This window comes from Dasypus novemcinctus, chromosome 16 (assembly GCF_030445035.2).
Source record: "Dasypus novemcinctus isolate mDasNov1 chromosome 16, mDasNov1.1.hap2, whole genome shotgun sequence".
Lineage (NCBI taxonomy): Eukaryota > Metazoa > Chordata > Mammalia > Cingulata > Dasypodidae > Dasypus > Dasypus novemcinctus.
In genome coordinates, this window is record NC_080688.1 from 23,234,357 (window position 1) to 23,260,796 (window position 26,440).

Sequence of the window (26,440 nt, forward strand, 5' to 3'; positions counted from 1 at the left end):
AGACAGATAAAGAAACCACATATTTGATCCTGAATGATGAAAGAAGGGACTCCAATTTCACCCAAAACTGAGCTGAAATGGGAGAATCTCCTGAGAGGCTCAAAGAGCAGAGTCCCAGGGAGAATTGAGCCATACGCCTGATTTGTTTACAGCTGAGCTTGGAAACAGAGCAGCTGAGACTGAGAGGGGAGGCCTGGTAAAAGACAAACCTATGCCAGGTTCACCTACATCTGCAGAAAGGTAGACACCTTGGCTGAGATTGGTGGCCATCTTGCTTCACCATGTGGAACTGACTTTGGTGAGAAAGCACCTCATATGGTGCCTTGAGTTGGACTTTTCACAGTCTTGAAAATGTAACTTTTACCCCAAATAAATCTCTTTGGTATAAGCCAACCCATTTCTGGTACTTTGCATCAACAGCCCTTTGATAAACTAAAATAATTGGATATGTTGTTTCCAAATATTTTCTTTCTTGGATAGGTTGTCTTTCTACTTTCATGATAAAGTCCTTTTGATGCATTCAAGTCTTTAATTTTGATGAGTTCTCCTGTGTCTTTCTTTTTCTTTCATTGCATGGACATTAGGCTTAAAGTCTAAGAAACCATTGCCTAACAAAATCTTAGCTATTTCCCCAAGCAATTTTTCCAACAGTTTCATAGTTCTATCTCTTCTATTTAAGGCATTGATACATTTTGAGTTTATTTTTGTTTAAGGAATAAGATGCAGTTTCCCCAACACCATTTTTTGAAGAGACTATTCTTTCCCCAAGAGTGGGTTTAGACTTCTTGTCAAAAATCAATTGTTCATAAATCTGAGGATTGATTTCTGATCTCTCAATTGAATTCCACTGGTCTATATGTCTGCCACTGTGCCAACACCATACTGTTTTCATTATTCTGCCTTTGTAACAATTTTTCTAATCAGGAGTATAAGTCTTACCAAATTCATTCTTCTTTTTCAAGATGGCTTTGCTATTATGCTCCCCTTGTCTTTTCATATGAATTTGATGATTGGCTTCTCCTTATCTGCAATATTTTTAATGGAACTTTGATTTGGATTACAGTAAATCTGTAAATCACTTGGGATAGAAATGACATCATAACAATAATCAGTCTTCCAGTCTCTATGAATGAAATGTCTTCTATTTATTTAGGACTTTTTTGATTTTTTAAGCAATATTTTGTATTTTTCTATTGTACAAATTTACTCCCAGATATGAAATTCTTTCAGTTGCTATCATAAATGGACTTTTTTTCTTGATATCTACTTCTGATTGTTCACTGCTTGTATATAGAAATACTATTGAATTTTGGATGTGGATCTTCTATGCTGCCACACTGCAGAATTCATTTATTAGCTCTAAGTATTTTGTCATGTAATTTTCAGGATTTTCTGTATATAGTACCATGTCATCTGAAAATAGGGAAGATTTTACTTCTTCCTTTCCAATATGGATGCATTTTTAAATTTTTTAAAATTTTCTTGCCTAATTCTCCTGGTAAAAATTTCTAGTACAATGTTGAATAGCATTGGTGAGCGTGGGCATCCTTGCCTTGATCCTGACAGTAGAGGGAAAGCTTTCAGTTTATCACCACTGGTAGGATATTAGTTGTGGTTATTTCACATATGTGCCTTATCATGTTTAAGATGTTTCCTTCTATTCCTAGATTCCTAAGCATTTTTATATAGAAGGGGTGCTGGGCTATGCCAGATGCCTTTTCTCCATTAATTATTTCCTTCATTCTGTTAATGTGTTATACTGCAAAAACTGAAGTTTTTATGTTGAACCACGCTTGGATACCTGGTACAAATCCTACGTGGTCATGATATATAATTATTTTATTGTGCATTGGATTTGGTTTAATAATATTTTTGTGGAGAAATTTTGCACCTGTATTCAGAAGAGATATTGCTCTGTAATTTTTTTTTTTAACATACTATGCTTATCAGGCCTTGGTATTAGGGTGATATTGGCTTCTTAGAATGAATTCAGTTTTGCCTCCTCTTCAATTTTTTAGAATACTTTCAGCAGGACCTGTGTTAATTCTTCTTTAAATGTTTGTTAAAATTTTCCTGTGAAGCCAAGTGGTTCTAGGCTTTTCTTTGTTGACAGTATTTTGATAACTGATTCAATCCTTCTACTAGTTATGGTTTTTAAAATTCTCCTGTTCTTTTGGAGTCAGTGTAAGGAGTTTGTGTGTTTGTAGGAATAATTTGTTCATTTCATCTAGACTCACTCATTTAGGGGTGTACAGTTAATTATAGTATACTTGCGTCCTTTTTTAGTGAAGTTTGTAATAATGGTACTCCTTTCATTTCAAATTTTAGTCAATATATCTTCTCCTTTCTTCTTCATCAGGCTAGCTGAATTACCTCTATCTTTTGAAAGAAACAATTTATGATTGTGTTGATTTTCTATACTTGTTTTTTCTATTGTATATTTTATTTATCTCTTTTCTAATCTTTATTTTCCTTCAATCTGTTCACAATGGGTTTAATTTTCTCTTCTTTATCTAAGTCTTTCAATGTTGTAGTATCTTATTACAAATCTTCTTTTTCTAATATAGTTATAAATTTCCTTCCCAACATTGCCCTTATTGCATCACACAAATTGTAAAATATTGTGTTTTCAAATTCATTCACATCCAGATATTTTCTAATTTTCCCTGTGATTCCCTTTAATGCATTGGTTGTTTAAGAGTACAAAGTTTTGTTTTCACATATTTTGAATTTTCTAATTGTCCAGATGTTATTGCTTTCTAGCTTCATTTCATTATGGTTGTAGATAAATTGTATGACTAGATATTTTTTTAATTAATTGAGATTTGTTTTGTGACCCAACATAAGATCATTCCTGTAGAATGATCTATGTACATTTCAGAAGAATGTGTATTCTGTTGTGGGGCGAATTGTTCTACACATCTCTTAGGTCTAGTTTGTTTAGGGTATATTATTCAAGCCTAGTATTTCCTGATTGATCTGTCAAGATATTTTATCCATTACTGAAAGTGATATATTAAGGTCTTCTACTATTAACATAGAACCATCAAGTTCTTCCTTCCTATCTGTCAGTATTTGCTTCACATATTTTGGGGCTTGGCTTTTAGGTAGATATATATCTTTTGCTTTTGTTTTTGATTTGGGGATATGTATTTTTAATTGTTACATCTGCTTGTTGAATTGACACTTTTATCAGTATTTACTGGTCCACTTGTCTAGCTATCCTAGCTCTAATTTGGAGAGTAAGTTCACGGCATTCTTTCCCCATCTTTTCACTTTCAAGCTGCATATGTCTTTGAATGAAGGGCGAATTTTTTAAAGAGAGCATAATACAGTTGGGTCACACTTTCTCTCCATTGTACCAATTTCTGCTTTTGCCTGGAGATTTTAATCTATTTACATTTTTCAAATGTATTTTTAAAGGCACTTTAGATTAGAGAAAATATACATCAAAAACATAGGGGATTCCCAGATACCCCACCTCCTCCCACTCTCACATTTTCTCCTATTAATAACATCTTACACAAGTGTGGTATATTTGTTATAATTGGAAAAACAAATATTGAAGTATGGGTACTAACCATGGCCCATAGTTTACATTATGGTTTGGCAATCTGCACCATGCAATTTTATAGGTTTTGACAAAATATGTAATGGCTATATCTATCATTGCAAAATCATAAAGAACATTTCCAATGCCCTAAAAGTGCCCTATATGATACTTGGAAAAATATATATTAAGAAATTTCCCCACAAAAGCAGTATAATATCTCCAATTCCCCTTCCTAGAATTAACTGAGCTGTAAAATGAGATCAGATGGCATCACATGGCACATTATAGTTCATTAAATCAATGATATCCCCCTTAGGACTAAAGGCTGGACATATGTGAGTGGTCAGCAGAAATGGGATTTATGAAAAGCTTGAACTTGGGAGCCTGCACATAAAGATCTAACTCTGAGATGTGATTAACTACTGAAAGTGGGATAACAAGAATAAGGCTGAAGTGCTGGAGGGAAAACAAAATTAAGGAGTGTATCCTGTTCCTCATAACAAGAAATCCTGCATCTTTGCACATCTGGCAAAATTGCCACATAGACTTCACTTGTTGCATTTTTCTGTTTTTTCTTTCCTTGCATATAAAAATCACCATTCACATTCTCACAGAGAACTGCTTTTGGGAAGATTCCCCTAGTTCCTTGCTTGTGCACTCAAAATAAATCACCTTCTCACTGAGAGGCCTGGTTCTCCTTTGTTGTACTGGATCAAGCAGGCCCTTCTATTAGAAAGAGTCATGCTTATAGTATCAGTTTGGCCAAGTCAGCCAGGATCCATGCTGCTCCAGGACTCCCTAATCTGTGTAGTATCAGCTGCAGGGCTTCTCTAGACCCCTCCATGCCTAACAGTAGCCTGGGATTTCCCTGGAGAACCTGGGCTGGAGATCCTGTGTGAGGTTTCTACACACTACGTGGGGTGTGCATAGTAAATTCTTGAACCATGGTAAACTTTACAGCTTGCTGCAGAACATCACAAGTAGTAACCTCAGCCCGAAGGCAAGGTTGCCAACCCTGCATTGCTAAGTTCAGTTTCTTTAAGATTTATGCCATGGATCTTTGGCATCCTCCCAAGGTTTGTGTGAGGACGGCAAATCCTATTCCTTGCCATTCATGAACAAAGAGGTCTGAAGTTCCTGGTGTACTTTATTTGTATTTTATTCAGAGATTATTGTTCTGGAGCCCATTTTTAACCCAAACAAAATGCTTATCTTATAATGATTCAACTGGATGTCCACCCCAGGCTTATTTGAGTCCTTGTAGGATCCAGCTCTGGAACAGTGTCTCTTAGAGCAGAAAAGACAGGGTCCTGGGAGGCCTCTTCTTTCAAGCATGCACCTTCTTGTCTAGCCTTATCTAAAATCATCCAAGAAAGATATGGGAGTCTCTTTTCTCCCAGAAAAACAGTTTGAAGGCTGTGACTAATTGTTGATGATGCTGAGAGGGCTGCCAAAGAGCACTGCCTTCTGGAATTGCACATTAGGAAATTAAAAATAAGAAAGAGATGTTTTTTTCCTGGCCTTTACAGTTCCCTTCCTGAAGTCCTAGGAAGAAAGTCTGCAGCCCAAAATTTGGTTGAGGGACCAGTTTTGAGAAACTAATAGGGACAATCTTAGAGAACCAGAACATGTGGAACCAAGAATCAAGGAATAGCAGTAACACACTGCCTCCTGCCACTAAAACCCTACAAAAGAAACAGAATTTGAGCATCTGAGTAAACTCAATTTCCTAATCAGATATCTAGGCATCAGCAGAAAATTACAAGTCATACTGAGGAAATTGAAAACATGGCCCAGGAAAAGGAATAAATCAAAGATCCAAGAGAGATGCAGAATTAAAGACAACTCAAAGAGATGCATGCAAATTCCAAAATAAAATTAACGAGTTGAAAGACAATATAGCCAAAGAAATAAACAACATCAAGAAGACTTTGAGCAAGCACAAAGAATTTGAATCCTAAATAGAAAAGTAACAGAGGTCATGGGAATGAAAGACATGATAGGTGAGATGAAAAAAAAACGCATTACAGGTATACAACAGCAGGACTCAAATTAAGAGGAAAAAAAAAGTGATAATGAAGACAGAAAAGAACAGAGAGATAAAAGAATAGAATACCTTGAGCAGGGGACTCAGGATGTTGAATTATACATGAAACACAACAACATGCATATTATAGGAGTTCCAGAGGAAAGGAAGGGAAAAGGGGCAGAAAGAGTTAAGAAATAATAGCAGAAAACTTCCCAACTCCCATGAAAGAAATGAACTTACATGTCCAAGAAGTGCTGCAATCACAAAAAATGCAAACAGATCTATACCTAGACACATACTACTCAAAATGTCAAATGTCAAATATAAAGAAAAATTCTGAGAGTAGGAATGGAGGAAAAAACCATCACATTCAAGGAACATGTGGATTTCTCATCAGAAACCATGGAGGCAAGAAGAAAGTGGTATAATAGGAGACTGAAAGAGAAATATTGAAAGATGAACATTCTGTATTTAGCAAAATAGTCCTTCAAATACTAAGGTGAGTCTAAAATGTTCACAAAAAAAAAAAAAAAAAACAGAAAAAAAAGTGTGTAAAAAAAAAAATCTAACTTTGCAGAAAACAGTAAAGAAAGCCTTAAAGCCTGAAAGAAAAAGGAGAGAAAGGCTAGGAGGAGAGTATAGAAGGAATATGAGAAAGGATAACAAAAAGAATAAAAGGAAAAAAACAGGATATAACATATGAGAACAAAAAATAAAGCAGTGTAAGAAAATAAAGCATTTACAGTAATATTATTGAAAGTGAATGAATTAAACTCCCCAGTCAAGAAATATAGAGTGATAGAATCGGTAAAAAAACATGAGCCATCCATATGCTGCTTATAAGAGACTCAAAAGATCATTATATATTAATAAAAGGGACAATCATCAGGAAGGAAAAAGAGTTATAAATATCTCTGCACCTGACCAGGGTGTCCCAAAATACATGAGGCAAATTCTAGCAAGAATGAAGGGAGAAATTGACATCTCTACAATAATAGTTGATGACTTCAACACATCACTGACAGCATTAGATAGAACTAGACAGAAGATCAACAAGGAAACGAAATTTGAGTAACATGATAACCAAGTTAGACCTAAGAGACAATACAGAACATTGTATCCAAACTCACTGGGTTATTCATTCTTCTTCACTGCTCCTGGATCTTTCACCAGAATAGACCAAATAGGATACAATGCAAGTCTCCATAAATATAAAAAGATTAAAATTATACAAAGCCAGTTCTCAGGTGATAATGGAAAGAAACTGGAAATCAATAATAGATTAAAAAAAAAAAGAGGTAAATTCGCATGTGTGGAGGCAGAACAACACACTCCTAAATAATCACTGGGTCAAAAAAGAAAATTTAAGTAAAATCAGTAAATATATTGAGATGAATGAAAACAAGAACACAACTTATCAAAACTAATGGGATGTAACAAAGGGAGTCCTGAGAGTGAAATTTATAACCCTGAATACCAATATTAAAAAAGGAGAGAGAACTAAAATAAAAAAACTACTTGAAGAACTGGAGAAACTAGAAAAACAAAAAACAACAACAACAAAAAAAAAAAACAGGCAAGCTACTCCCAAAGCAAAAAGAAGGAAAGAAATAATAATATTTAGACAAGACATAAATGAAACAACAATAACAATAAAAAAACAATATAGAAAATCAACATCAAAGGCTGGTTCTTTGAGAAGATCTATCAAAAACCTAGAAAGAACAACAAAGAAAAAAAGAATGAAGAAGCAAATAAGTAAAATCAGAAATGAAAAGGGTGAAGTTATGAACAACCTCACAGAAATAATAGGATCATAAGTGGATATTATGAGAAACTGTATGTCAAAAACCAGATGACCTAGATGAAATGGACAAATTCCTAGAAATGAACAAACAACCTACACTGATGTGACAAGAAACAGAAAAACTTACCAAACCAATCACATTTAAAGAGATCAAAACAGTCCTCAAAAATCCCACAACTAAGAAAATCCTGGACAAGATGCCTACACGTGAAATTCAAACAACTATTTTGAAAAAAATTGACATCATCCTCAATAATTCTTGCAAAATTCTGAAGAGGCAAGAATATTACCAACACATTTTATGAAGCCAACATCACCCTAACACCAAAGACAGATAAGGACACTATAAGAACAGAAAATTATAGAACAATCTCTCTAATAAATATAGATGCAAGAATTCTTTTTTTTCCTTTATTTTTTTTAATGTTACATTAAAAAATATGAGGTCCCCATATAGCCCCAAACCCCTCACCCGACTCCTCCCATAACAAAAACCTCTTCCATCATCATGGGACATTCATTGCACTTGGCAAATACATCTCTGAGCACCGCTGCACCACATGAACAATGGTCAACATTATAGTTTACACTCTCCCCAGTCCACCCAGTGGGCCATGGGAGGACATACAATGTCCAGTAACTGTCCCTGCAGTACCACCCAGGACAACTCCAACTCCGGAAAATGCCCCTAAATCACATCTCTTCTTCCCACTCCCTACCCTCAGCAGCTACCATGGCCACTTTCTCCACATCAATGCTACATTTTCTTCAATTACTAATCACAATAGTTTATGAATAGAATATCAGTAAATGCACTCTAATCCATACTATATTCCTCCATCCTGTAGACCCTGGAATGGTTATGTCCACTCTACATCTATATCGAGAGGGGGCTTAGATTCCACATGGATGATGGATGCAATTCTCCTGCTTTCAGTTGTAAGCACTCTTGGCTCCCTGGTGTGGTGGTTGACCTTATTCACCTCAATGTTAGTTGAGTGGGGTAAGTCCAATAAACCAGAGTGAAGGAGTTGCAAGTCTGTTGAGGTTCAGGGCCTGGCTATCACATGGACAGTCAAGAGATTCAGGTCCCCTGGGTATACACTAAACCCCAGTGTCAACCACAGGTCCAGTAAAAGTAACAGGAGAGGCTTGTGAACAAAGGTCACATCTGAGTCCAACTCCATCACACTCATGAATACAAACTCTAAAATTGGGCCAACTGACACAGCACTGAACTCCATCTGCCATTACTATAGAATCTGTGGGTCTCGGTAGCCCTCAGAAGAACCAATACCTGGGGTTGTATCTACTTTATCTGTCTCTGGGACTCTGCTGAGTTGTACAAATGGGCAACCCTTCTGATGCCCTCCTGACTACTTTTTGGAGACTCATAGCCATATAAACTCATTTGTCCTTTCCATTTCCCTCTTTTATTCAAGGTCAAAAAGCATTCTTAACTCCTAATATTGCATGTAGGCTGAGATCTTCTGCTGGTCTGAGTTGACCCTTTTATTCAAGGTCATTTTCTAGCTACATCATCAGCTGGTACTTGGTAGCAATCCCTCAGCACCAGGGAGGCTCAACCCTGGGAGTCATATCCCACGCTGGGGGGAAGGCAGTCCATTTACATGCTGAGTTTAGCTTCAAGACTGGTCACATTTGAGTAACATGGAGGCTCTCAGGAGGTAACTCTTAGGCACCCTGCAGCTCTAGGCCTAGTTCTTATTTCAGGTGCACAGGCTCACAAGCATAGTCATTAGTAACAAGTGCTCATTTTTGGACCATCCTTCTTTTTCGGTCTTTGCCATTGCACTTGGGGGATTGTTGCTATTCCACTGGGGAATGTGATAGAGCTCCCCTGGCTACGAACTCAGCACTCCCTCAGTTGTCTTTTTAAATTGTAACCACTATGAAAACATCCAAACATTTTTATGTACCCTGGATATTTGCCCTGGAGAACTCCTTCCCAACCATGTGTCCCCTATCAATAATATCCCATACCAGTATTCCTCCCCTGCCATTGTTGAACCTCTCTGTGATCCAAACTTCTTCGAAAATGAAGCGTAATATATTGCCAGGTTCCATTAATAGTAAAATGGAATACAGTGATGGGTTTAAAGGTTAGATATAGAATACATACTAACTTAGAAAAATTAAAGTAAAAATAAATTGGGGTATCAAAAAGTTAAAAAATGAAAAAGCTTTGTTTTTAATGTTTTGCCTTCCATCACTGCAATAAGTATTGCCCGTATGCACATTGGCAAGGCAACTTCTTCCATCTCTTCCCCAGTATCTACGTCCTTTTTTTTACTTTTTCTTTTTTTCTAATTATTAACCTTGTCTTCACAAAGGTTTTAGATCACAATAATTTATATATACAATATATGGTACTCCCACATATCCAACATAAGACACTTTATCCCTTTCCCAGCAATAATCTTTTTACATGTTCATACTATATTTACAACAACTGATGTGCAGATATTGAGACAATAGCTTTCAAAAAGGTAACCCTTGGGTTTACAATATGGTTTATATTTCAGATTATACATTTTTTCTAAATTTTTAGTTATCTTATGTTTTACATTATGATTTACATTTTGGCCTATAGGCCCCTATACATTTTTGGTGTAATTTAACATGTCCTATATCCATCCTTGAATAACCTTGTGGAAAAGTTCCATTGCCCCACAGTTACATTGATTCCATCTATTCAATACCTCCTTCCCCCTCCCCTCAGGGCCCACAGTGACAATCAATCTTCATTGCTTGAAGGGCCATGTTCAGAGATACTTGCAACAATGTTGAGGGCTTGATTGCCCTAATGCATTGGGAGTCACCATTTCTCTCAAAAGATACAATTCCCTCTATTTGAGAACATCAGTCCTCCCCAGGATATGGGTATACCTTTACTCTCATTTTATGGGTCTCCATCCAATGGTATAACCCACTATCATAAAATGAGCATTCATACACTCCCTAAAAGCCTGTCCTGTGTCATATTCTTCCCTTTAAGCATTTTAAACAGGTAACCTTCCTTATTAAATTTTTGAAAAAGTTTTCTCAACATTATACTCTCAACCACATACCTGACAATCTCCTATGTTCATATGTCCCCCCACCCTCCCCCCAATTTCTTAGATGCAAGAATTCTAAACAAAATACTTGCAAAGAGAAACAGCTTATCGAAAGTCTTATACATTATGACAAAGTGGGATTTAATCCTGGTATGCAAGGCCAGTTCAATGTTAAAAAAGCAATTAATGAATACATCATATTGAAAAATTCAAGGAATAAAACCACATGATAATCTCAATCAATGCAGAAAAGGCATTCAGCAAAATCCACCATCCTTTCTCGATAAAAACACTTCAAAACATAGGAATAGAAGGAAAATTCCTCAATATGATAAAAGGTATATATGGAAATCCCACAGCCAACATCATACTCAATGGGTAAAGGTTGAAAACTTCCCCTCTAAGATCAGGAACAAGACAAGAATGCCCAAAGTCACCATTGTTATTCAACATTATGCTAGATGTTCCAGCTAGAGCAATTAGACTACGGAACAAAGTAAAAGACACCTAAAAAGGAAAAGAAGAAGTAAAATTCTCTCTATTTGCAGATGACATGATCCTATATTTAGAAAATTCCTAAACGTCTACAACAAAGCTACTTGAGCTAATGAACATGTTCAGCAAAGTGGCAGGATACAAGCTCAACAAGCAAAAATCAGTAATGTTCTTGCACACTAGTACTAAAGAATCTGAAGAGGAAATCAGAGGAAAAATGCCATTTAAATAGCAACAAACAGACTCAGAAACCTAGGAATTAACTGCACCACAGAAGTACAGGAGCTATGTGTAGAAAACTACAAACCAATGCTAAAAGAAATTTAAAAAGACCTAAACAAATGGAAAGACATTCCATGTTTATGGCCTAGAAGAATAAATATCTTGAAGATGTCAATCCTACCCAAACTGATTTATAGATTTAATGTAATACCAATCAAATTGCCAAGAGCCTACTTTACAGAACTAGAAAACGCAACTTCCAAATTCATTTGGAAGGAAAAGTGTACCCAAAATGTCAAAAGCATACTAAAAAAGATGAGCGAGATGGGAGTTATTTCTCTGCCTGACCTTGAAACACATATCAAAGGTATGGTGGTCAAAAGAGCATCATACTTGCATAAAGATAGACGCATCAATCAGTGGAATAGAATCGGGAGTCCAGAAATAAGTCCTTATCTCTATAGCCAACTGGATTTTGACAAACCTACCAAGTCCATATTAATAGGACAAAAGAGTTTCTCCAAAAAATTGTGATAGGAGATGTGGGTATCTATCACCAAAGAATGAAAGGAGATCCTTCACTCCCTATACAAAAATCAACTAAAAATGGATCAAAACCTAAACATAAAAGCCAGAACCACAAAACTAATAGAAAAATATGTAGGGAAATATAATAAGACCTTGGAGTAGGTGCTGGTTTCTCAGACCTTACATCCATAGCATATGTAACAAAATAAAAAATAGGTAAATGGGACCTCCTCAAAATTAAGCACTTCTGAACCTCACAGGAATTGGTCAAAATGGTGGAAAGGCAGCAAACTCAATGGGAGAAAATATTGGAAAATCACATGTCCGATAATGGTTTAATAACCAAGATATAAAAGAGATGATACAACTCAAAAATTAAAAGATAAATGATCCATTTAAAAAATGGCAGAAGACTTGAATAGATATTTGTTCAAAGAAGAAATGCAAACAGCAAAAAATACATGAAAAAATGTTCATCAATGAACTCACAATGGGTGGGAGAGGAGGGCAAAAATATCATATAACAGGTTCCTCACTTCAGTTGCTAGATACTTTCTTTTGGTTCATTAAAACTATCAAGTTACATTTTTTTCAAGGCATCATGGTCATTGTACAATTCTAAGAAAATTTGAACATAAGGTAACTCAACATTTGTGATTTTTTTTTACAAAAAAACCTAATTTCAAAATAGTATTAACATTTATAGTCCCATTCTTAGGCCATTCTTTACCATCATCCAATATATTCTGTGGCCAGGCAGTATTACAACAGAAAATCCTTTTCTTTAGGAGACCCCCTCTAATTTTTGATCTATCGTCTAAAACACATATCAAGGAAGACCCAGGAAGCACATTCTACAGTTTCCCATGGCTAGAAACACCAACTGAAGTCACAAACACAGAACATCAAGAAGAGGAGTTCCTCAAAATTAATAGATTCCCATTTTCAAAGAAAAAATTGTGAAATCAACAGGGGAACCCCAAATCTAAGACGACAGATAATGGGACTCAAAACCACCAGGTCTGTATTCATGACTTCAGATCAACTCAAATTTCAGCAGTCTTCTCTGCATGAATGGACCAACAAAACCAATTCAGATGTCCCCTCAGCATGAGCAGACTGATCAAGTTAAAGCAAGCACAGATCAGAACAGAACAAAGAATTTGACACACTTACCAGCATATGTGAAGACTCAGCTTCAGAATCACCTTCACGGAATGGATGTAGCTCAAGTGGTTGAGTGCATGCTTTCCAGGAACAAGGTCCTAGGTTCAATCCCTGGTACCTCCTGAAACAAAGGAAAAAGAGTCACCTTAACCAGAAGCATCTACTGTTCAGCTATGGTAGAAATTTTGCCCAGAACCTTTAGCCTTGGTCCTCCAGGAACATTACTGGGCAGCTGCTAGGCACAGAGCTAAGCATTCTGGGGAAGCCCCATGGATGATGAGACCCAGGGCCCATCCCTAGAGCAAGAGGGCTCCTGCTGGCTCACCAAAATCTGTTACCATGAGCATGGCTATGTCCAATAGATGGGTGGGAAGGATCTGGCACCACAAAAGAGAAACAAGTCTAGGTATGAAGGTGATTTATTGTGAGTGCACAAGCAAGGACCTGGGGTAATGTTCCCAAAATAATTCAAAGTGAGAAGGGGGGCTAAGGTTTTTATAGGAGAAATAGAGGTTGAGGATCAAGTGATATATGCCATATGGATAATGACTCTAGAATGTTTTCACTGGGTCTCACGAGAGGGATTTGAGCAAATTTCTTAATCCTGTGTTATCTCCTGTATGCAAAACTCTTGATTGATGTCCCAATTCACCACCTTTTGTCCCAGGGAAGTTATAGATATCCATGGCTAGAAGGTGCTCCTGGCACCATTCTGTGGTTTTGCTGAGATGCCATCTTATTCCCGGCATTCCTGGAAGTAGAACTGGGAAGGTCTGATTATTGTCCTTCTAGTCACTAAGAACAAAGAATAAACTACTAAGATTAGGTTAATGAGTGGGTGGATGTAGCTCAGTGGTTGAGCACCTCCTCCCCCTGTATGAGGTCCTGGATTCAATCCCTTAAAAAATTAAGTTAATAGAAAACCAGTTTAACTAAAGCTGATAAAGGTATTTGAATCTTCCAGGGCGGCTAAAGGAAAGAAATTTTTAATAAGCCCATTTTCCAGCTATCAAATGCACCCAGGGTCTGCCCATGGATGACACCTTGCCTGTAACCTTCCAGCCCAGTCCTCCAGGGAAATCCCCAGGCAGCTGATAGGCATGGAACTCAGGGATCCAGGGAAGCCCCATGACTGATGAGACATGGATTGGGCTGCTCCGGAGGGCTGAGTCCTAGGGCAGCACAGCTCCTACTGGCTCACTCAAAATTGTAAGTATGGCCATTTCCAACAGGGTCTGCTCGATCCAGTACTACAAAGGAGAACCAGGTTGCTCAGTGAAAAGATGATTTACTGTAAGTGCACAAGCAAGGGATTAGAGGAATCTTCCCAAAACTAGCTCCATGTGGGAATGTAAATTGGAGTTTCATATGCAGGGAAAGAAGTGTAAGGAAAAATAAATTGAAGGCTACGTGGCACAGTTTTGCCAGATCAGCAAAGATGCAGGATTTCTTCAAGGGTCTTGTAATGAGGAACAGGATTCATGCCTTAATTTTGGTTTCCCTCTAGCATATCAGCCTTATCCTTGTGGATAATTAATCACAGTTCAGAGTTAGATCTTGATGTGTAGGCTCCTAAATTCAGGGCTTACATAACTCCCCTTTCTACTGACCACTCTGGCATGTCTGACTTTTGGATTTAAGTGGGAAGTTACTGATTTAGTGAGCAACAGGATACCACCTGATGCCATCTGGTCTGCTTTTACAATGAGATGTTATCTTTTTCCTGTCAGTGGAACTGAGAAATTCTGGCTCATGTCTTAAGTACAAGATGCTAACAAGCTGCTGAGGGAAGATTAGTGGACAGCCAGATCAGCTACTTCTAGGAAGAAGTATTAGGGATTTTATAGCTGCTTATGTGGGGAAAATTCTTAACAGACAATTCTCACATTATCAGGGACATAGTGCCAATTATAAGTTCAAATAAAAGGGGTTAAAGAATCGTGTGAGAGAAATTGTCATCATATATTCCAAGGTAAGGGTCACCAATGGGGATCTGATCATGGAGTTGTGTACCTTGCCTATAGTGTCTACATTTCTCTAGAGCCATCTCTCCTGCTGTTTTGTTATTTAGTCTTTGTGAATGTTATATCCTTGTTTGACCCTCAATTCTTCAACTAATGCCTATTTATTTATTTGTGTTCTTTGTATTGTTCCATTTTGAGTCCGTTTTCATTTATATCTGGATATACTTAACATATATTTTCTTTGTGCTTACAATGGGGAAAATATACAATTTAAAAAAATGATGGGGTGAGAGGATGGGAAATGGGGTATATGGGAACCTCTTATATTTTTTACTGTAACACTATGTGTGATCTATTAACTTTAAAAAAAGACATTAAAAAAAAACATTTTAAAATGCATTTTAAATAGCAACAGAAAGACTCAGACCTAGGAATTAACTGCACCATAGAAATACAGGAGCTATGTATAGAAAACTACAAAACAATGCTAAAAGAAAATTTAAAAGACCTAAACAAATGGAAAGACATTCCATGTTTATGGCCTAGAAGAATAAATATCTTGAAGATAACAATCCTACCCAAACTGATTTACAGATTTAATGCAATACCAATCAAAAGTCTACCTTACAGAACTAGAAAAGGCAATTTCGAAATTCATTTGGAAGGGAATGTGCACCCAAAATGCCAAAAGCATACTAAAAGAAGAAAAGCAACATGGGAGGTATTTCCCTGTCTGACCTTGTAACATATACCAAAGCTATGGTGTCAAAAGAGCATCATACTGGCATAAAGATAGACATAACAATCAGTGGAATAGAATTGAGAGTTCAGCAATAATTTGTCATTTCTATAGCCAACTAGATTTTGACAAACCTACTAAGTCCATGTTAACAGGACAAAAGAATTTCATCAAAAAATGGTGATAGGAGACCTGGGTATCTATAACCAAATGAATGAAAGAGGACCCTTATCTCACTCCCTATACAAGAATCAACTCAAACTGGATCAAAGACCTAAATATAAAAACCAGGACCATGAAACTAATAGAAGAAAATGTAGGGAAATATCATCAGACCTTGGTTTCTTGGACCCAAAACATACCCAACAAAATAAACAATAGGCAAATGGTACTTCCTCAAAATTAAACACTTGTGAACCTCACAGGACTCTCAAAAAGGTGATAAGGCAGCAAACTCGATGAGAGAAAATATTGGAAAATCGCATGTCCAATAAGGGTTTAATAATCAAGATATAAAAAGAGATGATAAAACTCAACAATGAAAAGAAAAAATGATCCACTTAAAAAATGGCAAAAGACTTGAATAGACATTTGTCCAAAGAAGAAACACAAACGGCAAAAAAACACATGAAAAAATGCTCATCACTGAACCCACAAGGGATGGGAGAGGAAGGGCAAAAATATCATCGAACAGTCCCTCATCTTAGCTGCTAGATACTTTCTTTTGGTTCTTTATTAGTCTAAACATTCTTTTATTTGTGTAAACATTTCAGCAATTATATAAAGTTCTTAGAGACTTATCAATAGCCTCACTTTCCATCAATTGCCTAAGCAATAATATGTCTGATATTGTACAATGGTATTATTGGTCATGAATTCAGATAATGTTTCATGAACTCTCACCTGATTGATCACTTTTGTAAAACAACAATCAGTTAACTATGGTCATTTTAAGTTTTCTGTCATCTACAGATAGATTATATTCTGATGCTTCATGAAAATATTGTTATCAGCTATACCCAGAGTGCTTCATCTTCAACAAAAAAAGACTGTCTCAGAGACCTATGGAAAGAACTATGGCAAGTCACAGAGGCACTAGCTTTGAATGACATTCCTTAATGAACTTTGAAAGAATACAACAGTACTGAGTCATGATCTCCAGAATTCTAATGAAGAAACTGATAGGTTCATGATATTGAAAACAGAATATCTAATGAAACAAGGATTAATTACCTAGGGCAAAATGAACTGATAAAGAATGATTATAGTTCTCTTGTGATTATTGCTAATATTTTCTTGTTGTATTTTCTAGATAAAAGGGATCCTTTACAGAATTTAGTGATCTATAATTCATGAAACATTCACTTTAGCTCCTTGCCTGACTACCCAGAATTTGAAAACTCTTACTGAATATGCTTATACTTACAGTACTATAATTATTTGCATGTGTTCAATCACGATCTGTCCTCCTTGTTAAAAATAAAGAATTGGAGTTAATGGCTATATAAGCAAGTCTTGGGAATATTAAATCAAGAAGAAATTCCAAATCTACCGTATATTAGAGGCCTCACCTTGCTGCAGTTACCTGTGCTCACCCAAACTGTGTTAAAGTGATAGAAGGAGCTGCCAAATGAAAGCCTCAGCCAACTTAACTCTGTGCAGTCCTAATTTTTTTATCCAGAAAACTGATTTCTTATGAGATCCTGCTATTTCACCAAAATGCTGCAATGCTCTTAACCCCATTATTCTGCAACCTTTACCCAAAGAGAGGATACCTCCTGACTGTAAACTGTTAAAACTTCAAAATTAATGTCTCCATACGTGCCCTTATGAGCAACCCAGATGTCATCCTATTTCTAAATGCTTCTTATGCTAGACATTTCAAAGCTTCATTCCAAAAAGGCTATGTGGTTACCACATACTGAATGAATTAGGTAGCTTTCCACAATTTTCTTTGGTCAAAAAGGCTGAACTCTGTGCTCTTATACAAGCCTACTTTGTATCTGCAGGAAATTCTGTTAACATCTGTATTGACAGATATGCTTTTACTTCAATTCATGATTTCAACATGTAATGGAAACAAAGAGGATTTCTCACTTTTTCTGGAATGCTTATTGAAAATTGTGGACAGGGAAGTAGGTGTAGCTCAGTGGCTGAGCGCCTGCTTCCATGTGTCAGGTCCTGGGTTCAATCCCCAAGACCTCCTAAAAAATTGTGGACAAGTTAATTATGTCCTCTCTGCCATTTTACTTGCATCAGTGGTTGCCGTGATTAAGATAGAGGCCCACACAAAAAGAACTGGTCCTGAATATTTTCAAAAACTGCTCACGCATATTTTCATGTCATAGTAACCACAATTAAAACAGCTGTAATTATAAACTTGTTAAATTTGTCTAAATACCCTGAAGAGTCAGCCCTCGAAACAAGGATTTGGAAAAGAAAAAAAAAAAGAAAAATAAATGAATACACTGAAGAATCTGGCCTTCCCTGGCCCAGAATTTGAAATTTCACCCTCATGTTTATTCATAGCATTCCCTTTAGAAACAAACTCTTCCCATATGAAATTGCTACTAATAGACCTGTCCCTGTGAATAAAATTGAGAACTTATAACTTACTGTCACAACATAATATGACCCAATTTGTAAATCCTTAGTGCATATGCCAAACATTATCTTCAAAAGGTAAAGGATGCTTTTCCTTTACCACATGACAGATACCCCATTAATCATAATCTGACAGCAGGAAAATGGGTCTACTGGAAATGACACGGGTAAAAATAGCCCGAGAGCCTCATTAAAATGAACCCTGCCAAGTACTCCTAACTTTTGACACTGCAACTTAATTACACGTATTGATCCATGGGTTTGTATCACTCAACAAAAAAATACCCATCACACTCCTGGACTTAAACATAACTCTGGAGAGTTAAAAATCGAACTAGCCAAGAACTGAAGTAGACCATGTCACACATAAGGGTGTTTATTCCCAAGGTGATGAATCAAGTCATCACATAAAGAAGTCTTCATGTGCAATTTACTTTAATAATACTTAAAAGGAATGAAATCTTTATATTTCCCTACGCTCTGTCCTTGCTCTGGCCTGGAAACACAATGCCATTGTCTGTTTCTCCCAGGACATTTCAAAGAGAGGTAACCTCATACACTGTTGGATTTGTCACCATAGTTTCTGGTCTACACACATTGCAGCACATCCAGTTTTTCTGATGATAACAAATTTCTTTCTAGTCCCAAATGCTTCAGTTTCTTTGGCTCAAACTGCACCGTTTGTTTCATATCAAATATGAATAATAAAGCCAAGGTCCTCTTTACTCTGCTTTAAGCTTCCTTGGACCTGGAACATTGTAACAAAATTAGAATTAACAAGTAGTGGGGTGTAGCTCAGTGGTTGAGCACCTGCTCCACAAGTACAAGGTACAGGTTCTATTCCTGGAATCTTCTAAAAAAAATTTAAGAAAAGTTTATGAATACTAAATTGTTATATTGATAATATTTTCTCTTATTTTTTCAGTATATTATAGTGTGGGAAGCTGCCTCTGGCACTGGTATTGTATCGGTCATTTTGTTACCGAATGCCATCTCAGATACTAACCCAGTTAAGTTTCTATTTCCCCATCCTCGCTGAAGTAGTTAAGTTTCTATTTCTCCATCCTCTCGCCACTCCCCCAGGTCCCGATTGGGCACTCCCTAAAGCGCGCGAAAGTCTTTCCGCGGACGTTGCCAAACAACCATCTGCGCATGCGTGTGGCGCGAAAATCGAAAATCTAGTTACCCAATCATTTACCGACGCATGCGCTGTCATCAGTACGTACCACCTCCTTCATTCCTGGCTATAAATACCCCTGATTGACCCTCAATAAACGAGACTTGATCAGAATCCTGTCTTTCTCCATTCTTTGTGTCTCTTATCCCTGTCTCTGCGTTATTTGCTTTGTTTCAGGTCCACGTGTTGCCTCAACCTGCTGGCGGACTGGGGCATTATAGAAAAGTCAAAAGCTAATACATGAACTTAATGAAACTGCCTACATCAACCTCACCCTTCTTTAGTTATTTCAAACTAGGCTGAATCTTGTGTATACTTACTCTTCTGATGGTTGTTCTACTCTGATCTTACATTTGTTTATGATTATTTCAATGTGAGGCCTACACTTGTGTATACGTAGTATTGGGATGGTAACCAGTCCACCCTTCCCTGCTTGAATCCATAAAAACCCTAATCTCAAACCAGCAAGATGGCAGCAGAGTAAGGAGCAACTAGTCAGCTCCTGCTACAGGGCAGTTAGCAAACACCCAGAGCTCTCTCGAGCTAGTGGAAGCACCTATTTGGGGGCTCCAGGAGACCAGAAGGGCGTTCTGCACCATCCTTGAAGGAGGAGACCACACATCTGCAGAGAAGACTCAAAAGTAGAGTGCTCCATGCTGCGGAGGCTGGTGCCCATCCTCCACTGGAGCCACAAGCCGCCTCAGGAGCTGTTCCGTGGCTGGAATTGCAAGCTCCACTTTCCCAAAATGGGGGAGGAAGAGACGGTAGGGTGCCAATTTCAGCTATGATGAGGAAATTCAGTGGGCTACAGTATGATCCTGAGAACAGCTAAGGTTTGAGCCTGTCCAGGTAAGAAAGGCTGGGAGCCGCCATCTTAACTCCCACCTGGCAGGAGGGGAAGCAGGGCAGACTGAGAATCCCACTGCTGCGGGGGACCAGCTTCTTCCCATCCAGATCATATTGCAGGTCTAGCCTTGGCCCCAGTGCCACCTCTAGTAGGGAGGAGCTGCGGGGTCCCACGCCAGCCTCTCCAGGAAATTACCGGCCAAGCCACGGAGGCCAGTGATTGACCTACTCTGGCAGCACAAGCCGCCCCAGGAGCTACTCTGTGACGGGAATTGGAAGCTCCATTTCCCAGAAAACAGGGGAGGAGGAGACGGTTGGCTGCCAATTTCAGCTACTGATTGGTAGACTTGGCTGGCTAAGAGATAAACCTGGAACAGAGGTGTGTGAAACAGCCCAAGTCAGAAAGAGGCCAGTAGCCACCATTTTGACTCTGCCCCCAGCCTGAGGGGACGCCAGGCTGACTGAAACTCAGTGTAGGCAGGAACCAGTTTCTTTCACTCAGGTCAGCTCTACAGCCTACCTAGGCTTCAGTCCCACCTCTGGCAGGGAGGAGGCTGAGGAGCCTTGCACAAGCCTATATAGGTAACTGCAGGTAACTCTGACTGCCATAAACTGAAAAACAGAAGTGTACCAGGGCAACTGTGTTATCTTGGACCCGCACTGCATAGATTGCTGCCCATACCTGCAGCTCCATTCCTGCCCCAGGCAGGGGACAAAGGGATGTGAAACTTCATCAGCCTCTCTGGGCAACTACAGTCTAGTCCTGCATGTGGATTATTCCACATAGCTGTGACTCTGTCCCTACCCCTGAAAAGGAGAAAGTTGGAAGAAGCTTCATTGGTTCCTGATGCCATGAGGACAGCTTGAGCCTCCACAGCTTACAGCACCAACTATATGTTTGGCTTCTACTAAACAACCAGCAAAGGAGAAACGATAGGAATCCCTAAACTAAAGAGAAATACTGTACCCAGAATAAATACTCTAGTAGGCCAGATGCCAAGACACCAACAAAATATTACAATCCACACCAAGAAACAGGAAGCTATGGCCCAATTAAAGGAACAAGATAAGCCTCCAGATGACATAAAAGAGTTGAGACAACTAATTATAGATGTTCAAATAAATCTCCTTAATGAATTCAATGAGATGGCTAAAGAGATTAAGGATATTAAGAAGACATTGGATGTGCACAAAGAAGAATTTGAAAGCATATATAGAAATATAGAAGATCTTATGAGAATGAAAGGTGCAATCAATGAAATTTTAAAAACTTTGGAATCATATAATAGCAGATTTGAGGAGTCGGAAGAAAGAATTGTTGAGCTTGAAGAAATGGCCTCTAAAAGTGAACATACAAAAGAACAGATGAAGAAAAGATTGGAAAAAATTGAACACGGTCTCAGGGAATTAATGACAGCAAAAGATGTGCAAATATACGTGTCATGGGTGTCCCAGGAGAAGAAAAGGGAAAAGGGGCAGAAGGAATATTTAAAGAAATAATGGTAGGAAATTTCACAACCCTACTGAAGAACATAGATATCCTTGTCCAAGAAGCACAACATACTCCCATCTGAAAAATCCAAACAGATCAACTCCAAGACACATACTCATCAGAATGTCAAATGCTAAAGACAAAGAGAGAATTCTGAGAGCAGAAAGAGAAAAGCAATGCATAACATATAAGGGATATCCAATAAGATTAAGTGCTGATTTCTCACCAGAAACCACGGAGGCAAGAAGACAGTCGTCTGATATATTTAAGATACTACGGGAGAAAACCTTCCAGCCACGAATCTTATATCCACCAAGACTGTCTTTCAAAAATGAGGGTGAGATTAAAATATTCACAGATAAACAGAAAATGAGAGAATTTCTAAGCAAGAGACCAGAATTTCAGGAAATACTAAAGGGTGTGCTAGAGCCTGAAAAAAAAAAGACAGGAGAAAGAGGCTTGGAATAGAATCTAGAAATGAAGATTATATCAATCAAAGTAACTAAAATGTCAAAAGAATGGTGAAAATAAAATATGACAGATAAAACTCAAATAGTCAGGAATAAACTTAATGAAGGATACAGCACTTGTATTCAGAAAAGTGCAACTCAATGTTAAAAAAAATTTAAAAACCCTAACCCCTAGATGAGTGGAAGAATATTCCATGCTCATGGATTGGAGGACTGAATATCATTAGGATGTCAGTTCTATGCAAACTGGTGTACAGATTTAATGCAATTTCGATAAAAATAACACCAGCACTAAAGAAAAAATTGAAAACATGATCATTAGGTTTGTTGGGAAGGGTGGGGAGTCCTGAATGGCCAGAAGCATCATAAAAAGGAAAAGTGAACTCTCATCTCCAGACTTTAAATCATGATACCTACCTCTAGTAGTAAAAACAACATGGTACTGGCCTAAAGACAGACACAAAAGACCAATGGAACTAAATTATTGGTTCAGAAACAGACCCTCACAGGTATGGTCAAGTGATTTTTGACTAGCCTGTCAAACTCACAAAGCTCAGGCAGAATAACCCACTCAACAAATGGGGCTGAAAAAATTGGACATCCATAGCTGAAAGAAGGAAAGAGGACCCCTATCTCACACCTTTTCCAAAAATTAACTCAAAATGGATTAAAAAACACTAAAAATAAAAGCAAGAACCATAAAACTTCTAGAAGAAATTATTGGAAAATATCTTCAAGACCTGGTGGTAGGTGGTAGATTCTTAAAGGAGATGAGAGAAGGACTGAGTGGACTACTGATGTTTAATGTATGTATAAGTTTTGACTGGCTTTACTGTGAAGGTGTGGAAATGTATAGAGTGGATGGTAACACACAGTGAGTAACAGCTAGTTTATAAATGGGGATGTGACTGAGAATGGTGGTCTAGTTATGTAGATGGCAACTGACAGAAAGCTGGAGAATGATCTAGGAATTGGATAGCACAGTAAAACACTAGGTGGGTGAGAATTGTGGTTGGTGGTGCAGATGCACGAATGTCCTTTGTTAGCTAGGGCAGATGTATATCACTACTGTGGGGTGATGGGAATGCAGAGGAGCATGGGAAATATACAGCTGGAGTGACCTATGGATTGTGGTTGGTAGTAATGGTATAATATTCTTGCATCTATGCAAAGGATGTGCTGTGATGACCCTGAGCAGTATGAAAAATGTGAGCCAAATGTACACTGTGGACATGGTAACAATCAGATGATATTATTTTATCAGTAGCAAATGACATACCACATTGTGGTGTGTTAATGGAGGGGTGTTGTTTGGGAATTCTGCACATAGATGACTATTTTGTAAATTTACAACTTCTGTCATAAAAAATATATATTTTAAAAATAATAATAAGGTGGGTTGGGGAAAAAACACACCAGATGTAAGATGGGGACTATGATTAGTAGTAGGATTTTGACAGTCTTCTTTCACAGTTTGTGATGGGTGTTTCTTGACGATACAGGGTGTTGGTGGAGGGTTGATGTGTGGACCCCTGTGTGATGTTGTGCATGTTTGCTTTGTGGGTTCACAACTTTTACTGTACACTTAATTGTTTAGTGTATGTTCATATATAAATGATGTAAAGATAATAACAATCGGATTGGTTAGGGGAAAACGACTGTTTAGTAGTAATATTTTGACAGTGCTCTTTAAGCATTAGTTTAAAAAGTTTAAAAACAATGCAAGCTATTGGTGGTAGGGTGAGATGTTATATACGTTTGTTTGATGTTATAAATGTTTGTTTTGTAAGTTCACAACTATTATACACTTATTGTTTATGTATGTTTATGTATGAGTGATATATTTCAATAAATTAAAAAAAAAAACAAACCCTAATCTCCTCAAAGTCAGGGAGGCAGATTTTTGGGCAAAAAAATTCTTTCTCTCTTGAAATCACAGTATCTCAGGAATTGGTCTTTAAAGTTCATTAGGAGAAAAGAACCTGCTTTTGCTCAGTTTCAATCACAGTGTAGTCCTAACTAAAGAATTATACAGTTATCATAGAAAAGCTTGGAAACATTTCTATAATTAATCCATATGCCTCCATGAAGTACAAGTTACCTTAAAAATGCATGCCCACTTTCAGGGTTAACAAACTAGATTTGCAAGATATTCACAACACAAATAAATCTTAGCTCTTCATTTGTATCCTCAAAACCACAGACACTAGGATACAAGGACAAATGATAATATTCCTAGCAATAATTCTGTAAACATCACCTTATTTGTAGTTACATTGTTCTCCAGGCAATATTTTTATTGTGGAAATTACATAAAATAGTTTCCTTGACAGTAAATGCCCTTAAGAGCTGGTACATGTCTGGGCAATGTGCACATCATGGATTCGCAGCCCATTAGGAGTGTATAATCAGTCTAAACCTTCTCACTGGACAACTACCCTTACATTTTTTTCCTATCTCTTGTAAGTGCTCCTTTCCCCAGAACCTGAAACATAACAATCTGCCACAACTTGCCAGTTTCCCTCCTCTCTTTCTTTAGCAGGAATCTTGATCTGATCTGTTTCTATTTGTGCAGAATATATTCCCCAACTTCTATGGTGTGTTTAAATTCTCTTCTTCACTCAGTGCCCCATTTTCCTTACATTTTGCATTTCTGGGACCCTGGAATCTTAGAGCAGTTCAGTTTAATCCTCCCCACTTTTTTTTTCCTCCCTGAGGCTTTCTGCCTCAAGTTTCTTCCCTGCTAGGTTATCCTGCCTCTGGAGTCTTATGGGGTCATTCCAGAAATTCGAGTCCATCCACTAAAGTTCTTTTCTGCATTTAGGGAGTCCCGCTTACAGCAACTGGAATAAGTGAGTGCACCTCTCAGCCACTGCCATTCTGCAGCAGTTTTACTCCCCAACCCCGGTTCAGGTGCCCTTCTGTTTTCCTCATTCCTCAGCAGACACTTTTTCACCCTGGATCTCCGTGCACTAGGATCTCTGTGCCTGGAAATGCGTGTGATACTAATTCACTCCTGCGAGTTAGTCTAATTGCATTTCTGTGGTGAGACGAGCCGAGGCTGCTTGCTGCCTCAGGAGAACTCCCAAGCTCTGCACAAGACCTACTGAGAGGGAAGGGAAGAGGACTAGCAGGTCCTGGAGAGAAGTTTCCTACCTGCTATTTCTCTTTCTTCAGTTCAGCATTTGTGGAGTCCTTCTCCAGTCTCTACCATTCTCCATAGCTCTGGTAATCTCCCCTTAAATTATTCTTAGTGGGAACTAAGCCCGGGCTCCCCCTACTTACTGGAAACAAAGCCTGTAACACTGGCTGCCTGCGTCACCTACAGAGTACTTAAAGATTAACCGCCCTCCCCGGAGGGAAAAGAACGTACAGATGGTGTCATAAACTATAATCTTCTCCAGGCGGAAACTCCCTTCCTACTATAACACCACTAGACCCCATCTGTGTGCTTCATGTGACCCTAGCTGAGACCCTTCATATTGCCCCTCATTCTTTCCTACCTTTTTCGCAAAGCGCGACCTCCATTCTTCAGACCGCCTTCTCCCGACACTCCCTCCTGTTAGTAAGTCCAAATAAAGCCCATTTTTTCTGATTCACTGCATGGTGCAGCTGTTTGGCAGTCAGACAGTAACCTTCAGGAGTTGGGTTAGAACACTTATTGAATAATTGGGGCGGTTTCTTTTTCAGGGATGTCTTCTGTCGCTCTGTTGATGACGTCATCCATAGATTTGTGTGTGGGGGGGTTGTTTGTTTGTTTTACTCTTTATCTAAACTTCAAAAAATAAAATAACAGACGCCAATGGCAGCTTAACAAATTTTGGAGCATTACCTTAAAAATTTCTGTGCAAGTCTGTGCAGGCATATTTATCTTCTTTTTATCCTAAAATCTAACTCAATACTTTTTCTACTGTTCTTCTAGAAAGATAAATTAACACAGATTGCTTAAATGACATGACCAATGTCTCCTTGTTAATGAAGAAAATGAAGAAAAATGCTTAATTATTTTTATGTCTCATAAATATAAACCACATGTAATATTTTTTTACCTTCAGTATTGATTTAGTACCATTTTTGCTGTTGCTACAAAAATATTGCAATATCACTAGTAACTAGAGTCTAGAAGTTACATCATTTATATTTTCCCCATGTATCACCATATTCTTAACACCTGGTAGTAGAAGAACCTTCTTCTATTCATTTTATCCAAAATCCTCATCTATCACCAAAATCACTGTTATACAATCCCCTAGATTAACCTTTAGCT

At 37.8% G+C, this 26,440-nt stretch overlaps 1 protein-coding gene across 2 annotated transcripts in view; it reads right to left on the bottom strand.

Moving 5' to 3' along the window:
* Positions 1-25,894, bottom strand: part of LOC101422232 (zinc finger protein 596-like) — a 49,429-nt gene extending 23,535 nt beyond the window's left edge. The window contains exons 1-2 of one of the 2 annotated variants that reach the window (XM_012530419.4): positions 25,677-25,894; positions 12,891-13,002 (exon numbers count right to left, since the gene is read on the bottom strand). In XM_012530419.4, the coding sequence (XP_012385873.1) occupies positions 12,891-12,896 (6 nt within the window). In that variant the 5' untranslated portion in view covers positions 12,897-13,002; positions 25,677-25,894. The remainder of the gene's footprint in view (positions 1-12,890; positions 13,003-25,676) is intronic. The other variant, XM_023582638.3, reaches the window with a different exon arrangement.
* Positions 25,895-26,440: the final 546 nt, after the last annotated feature.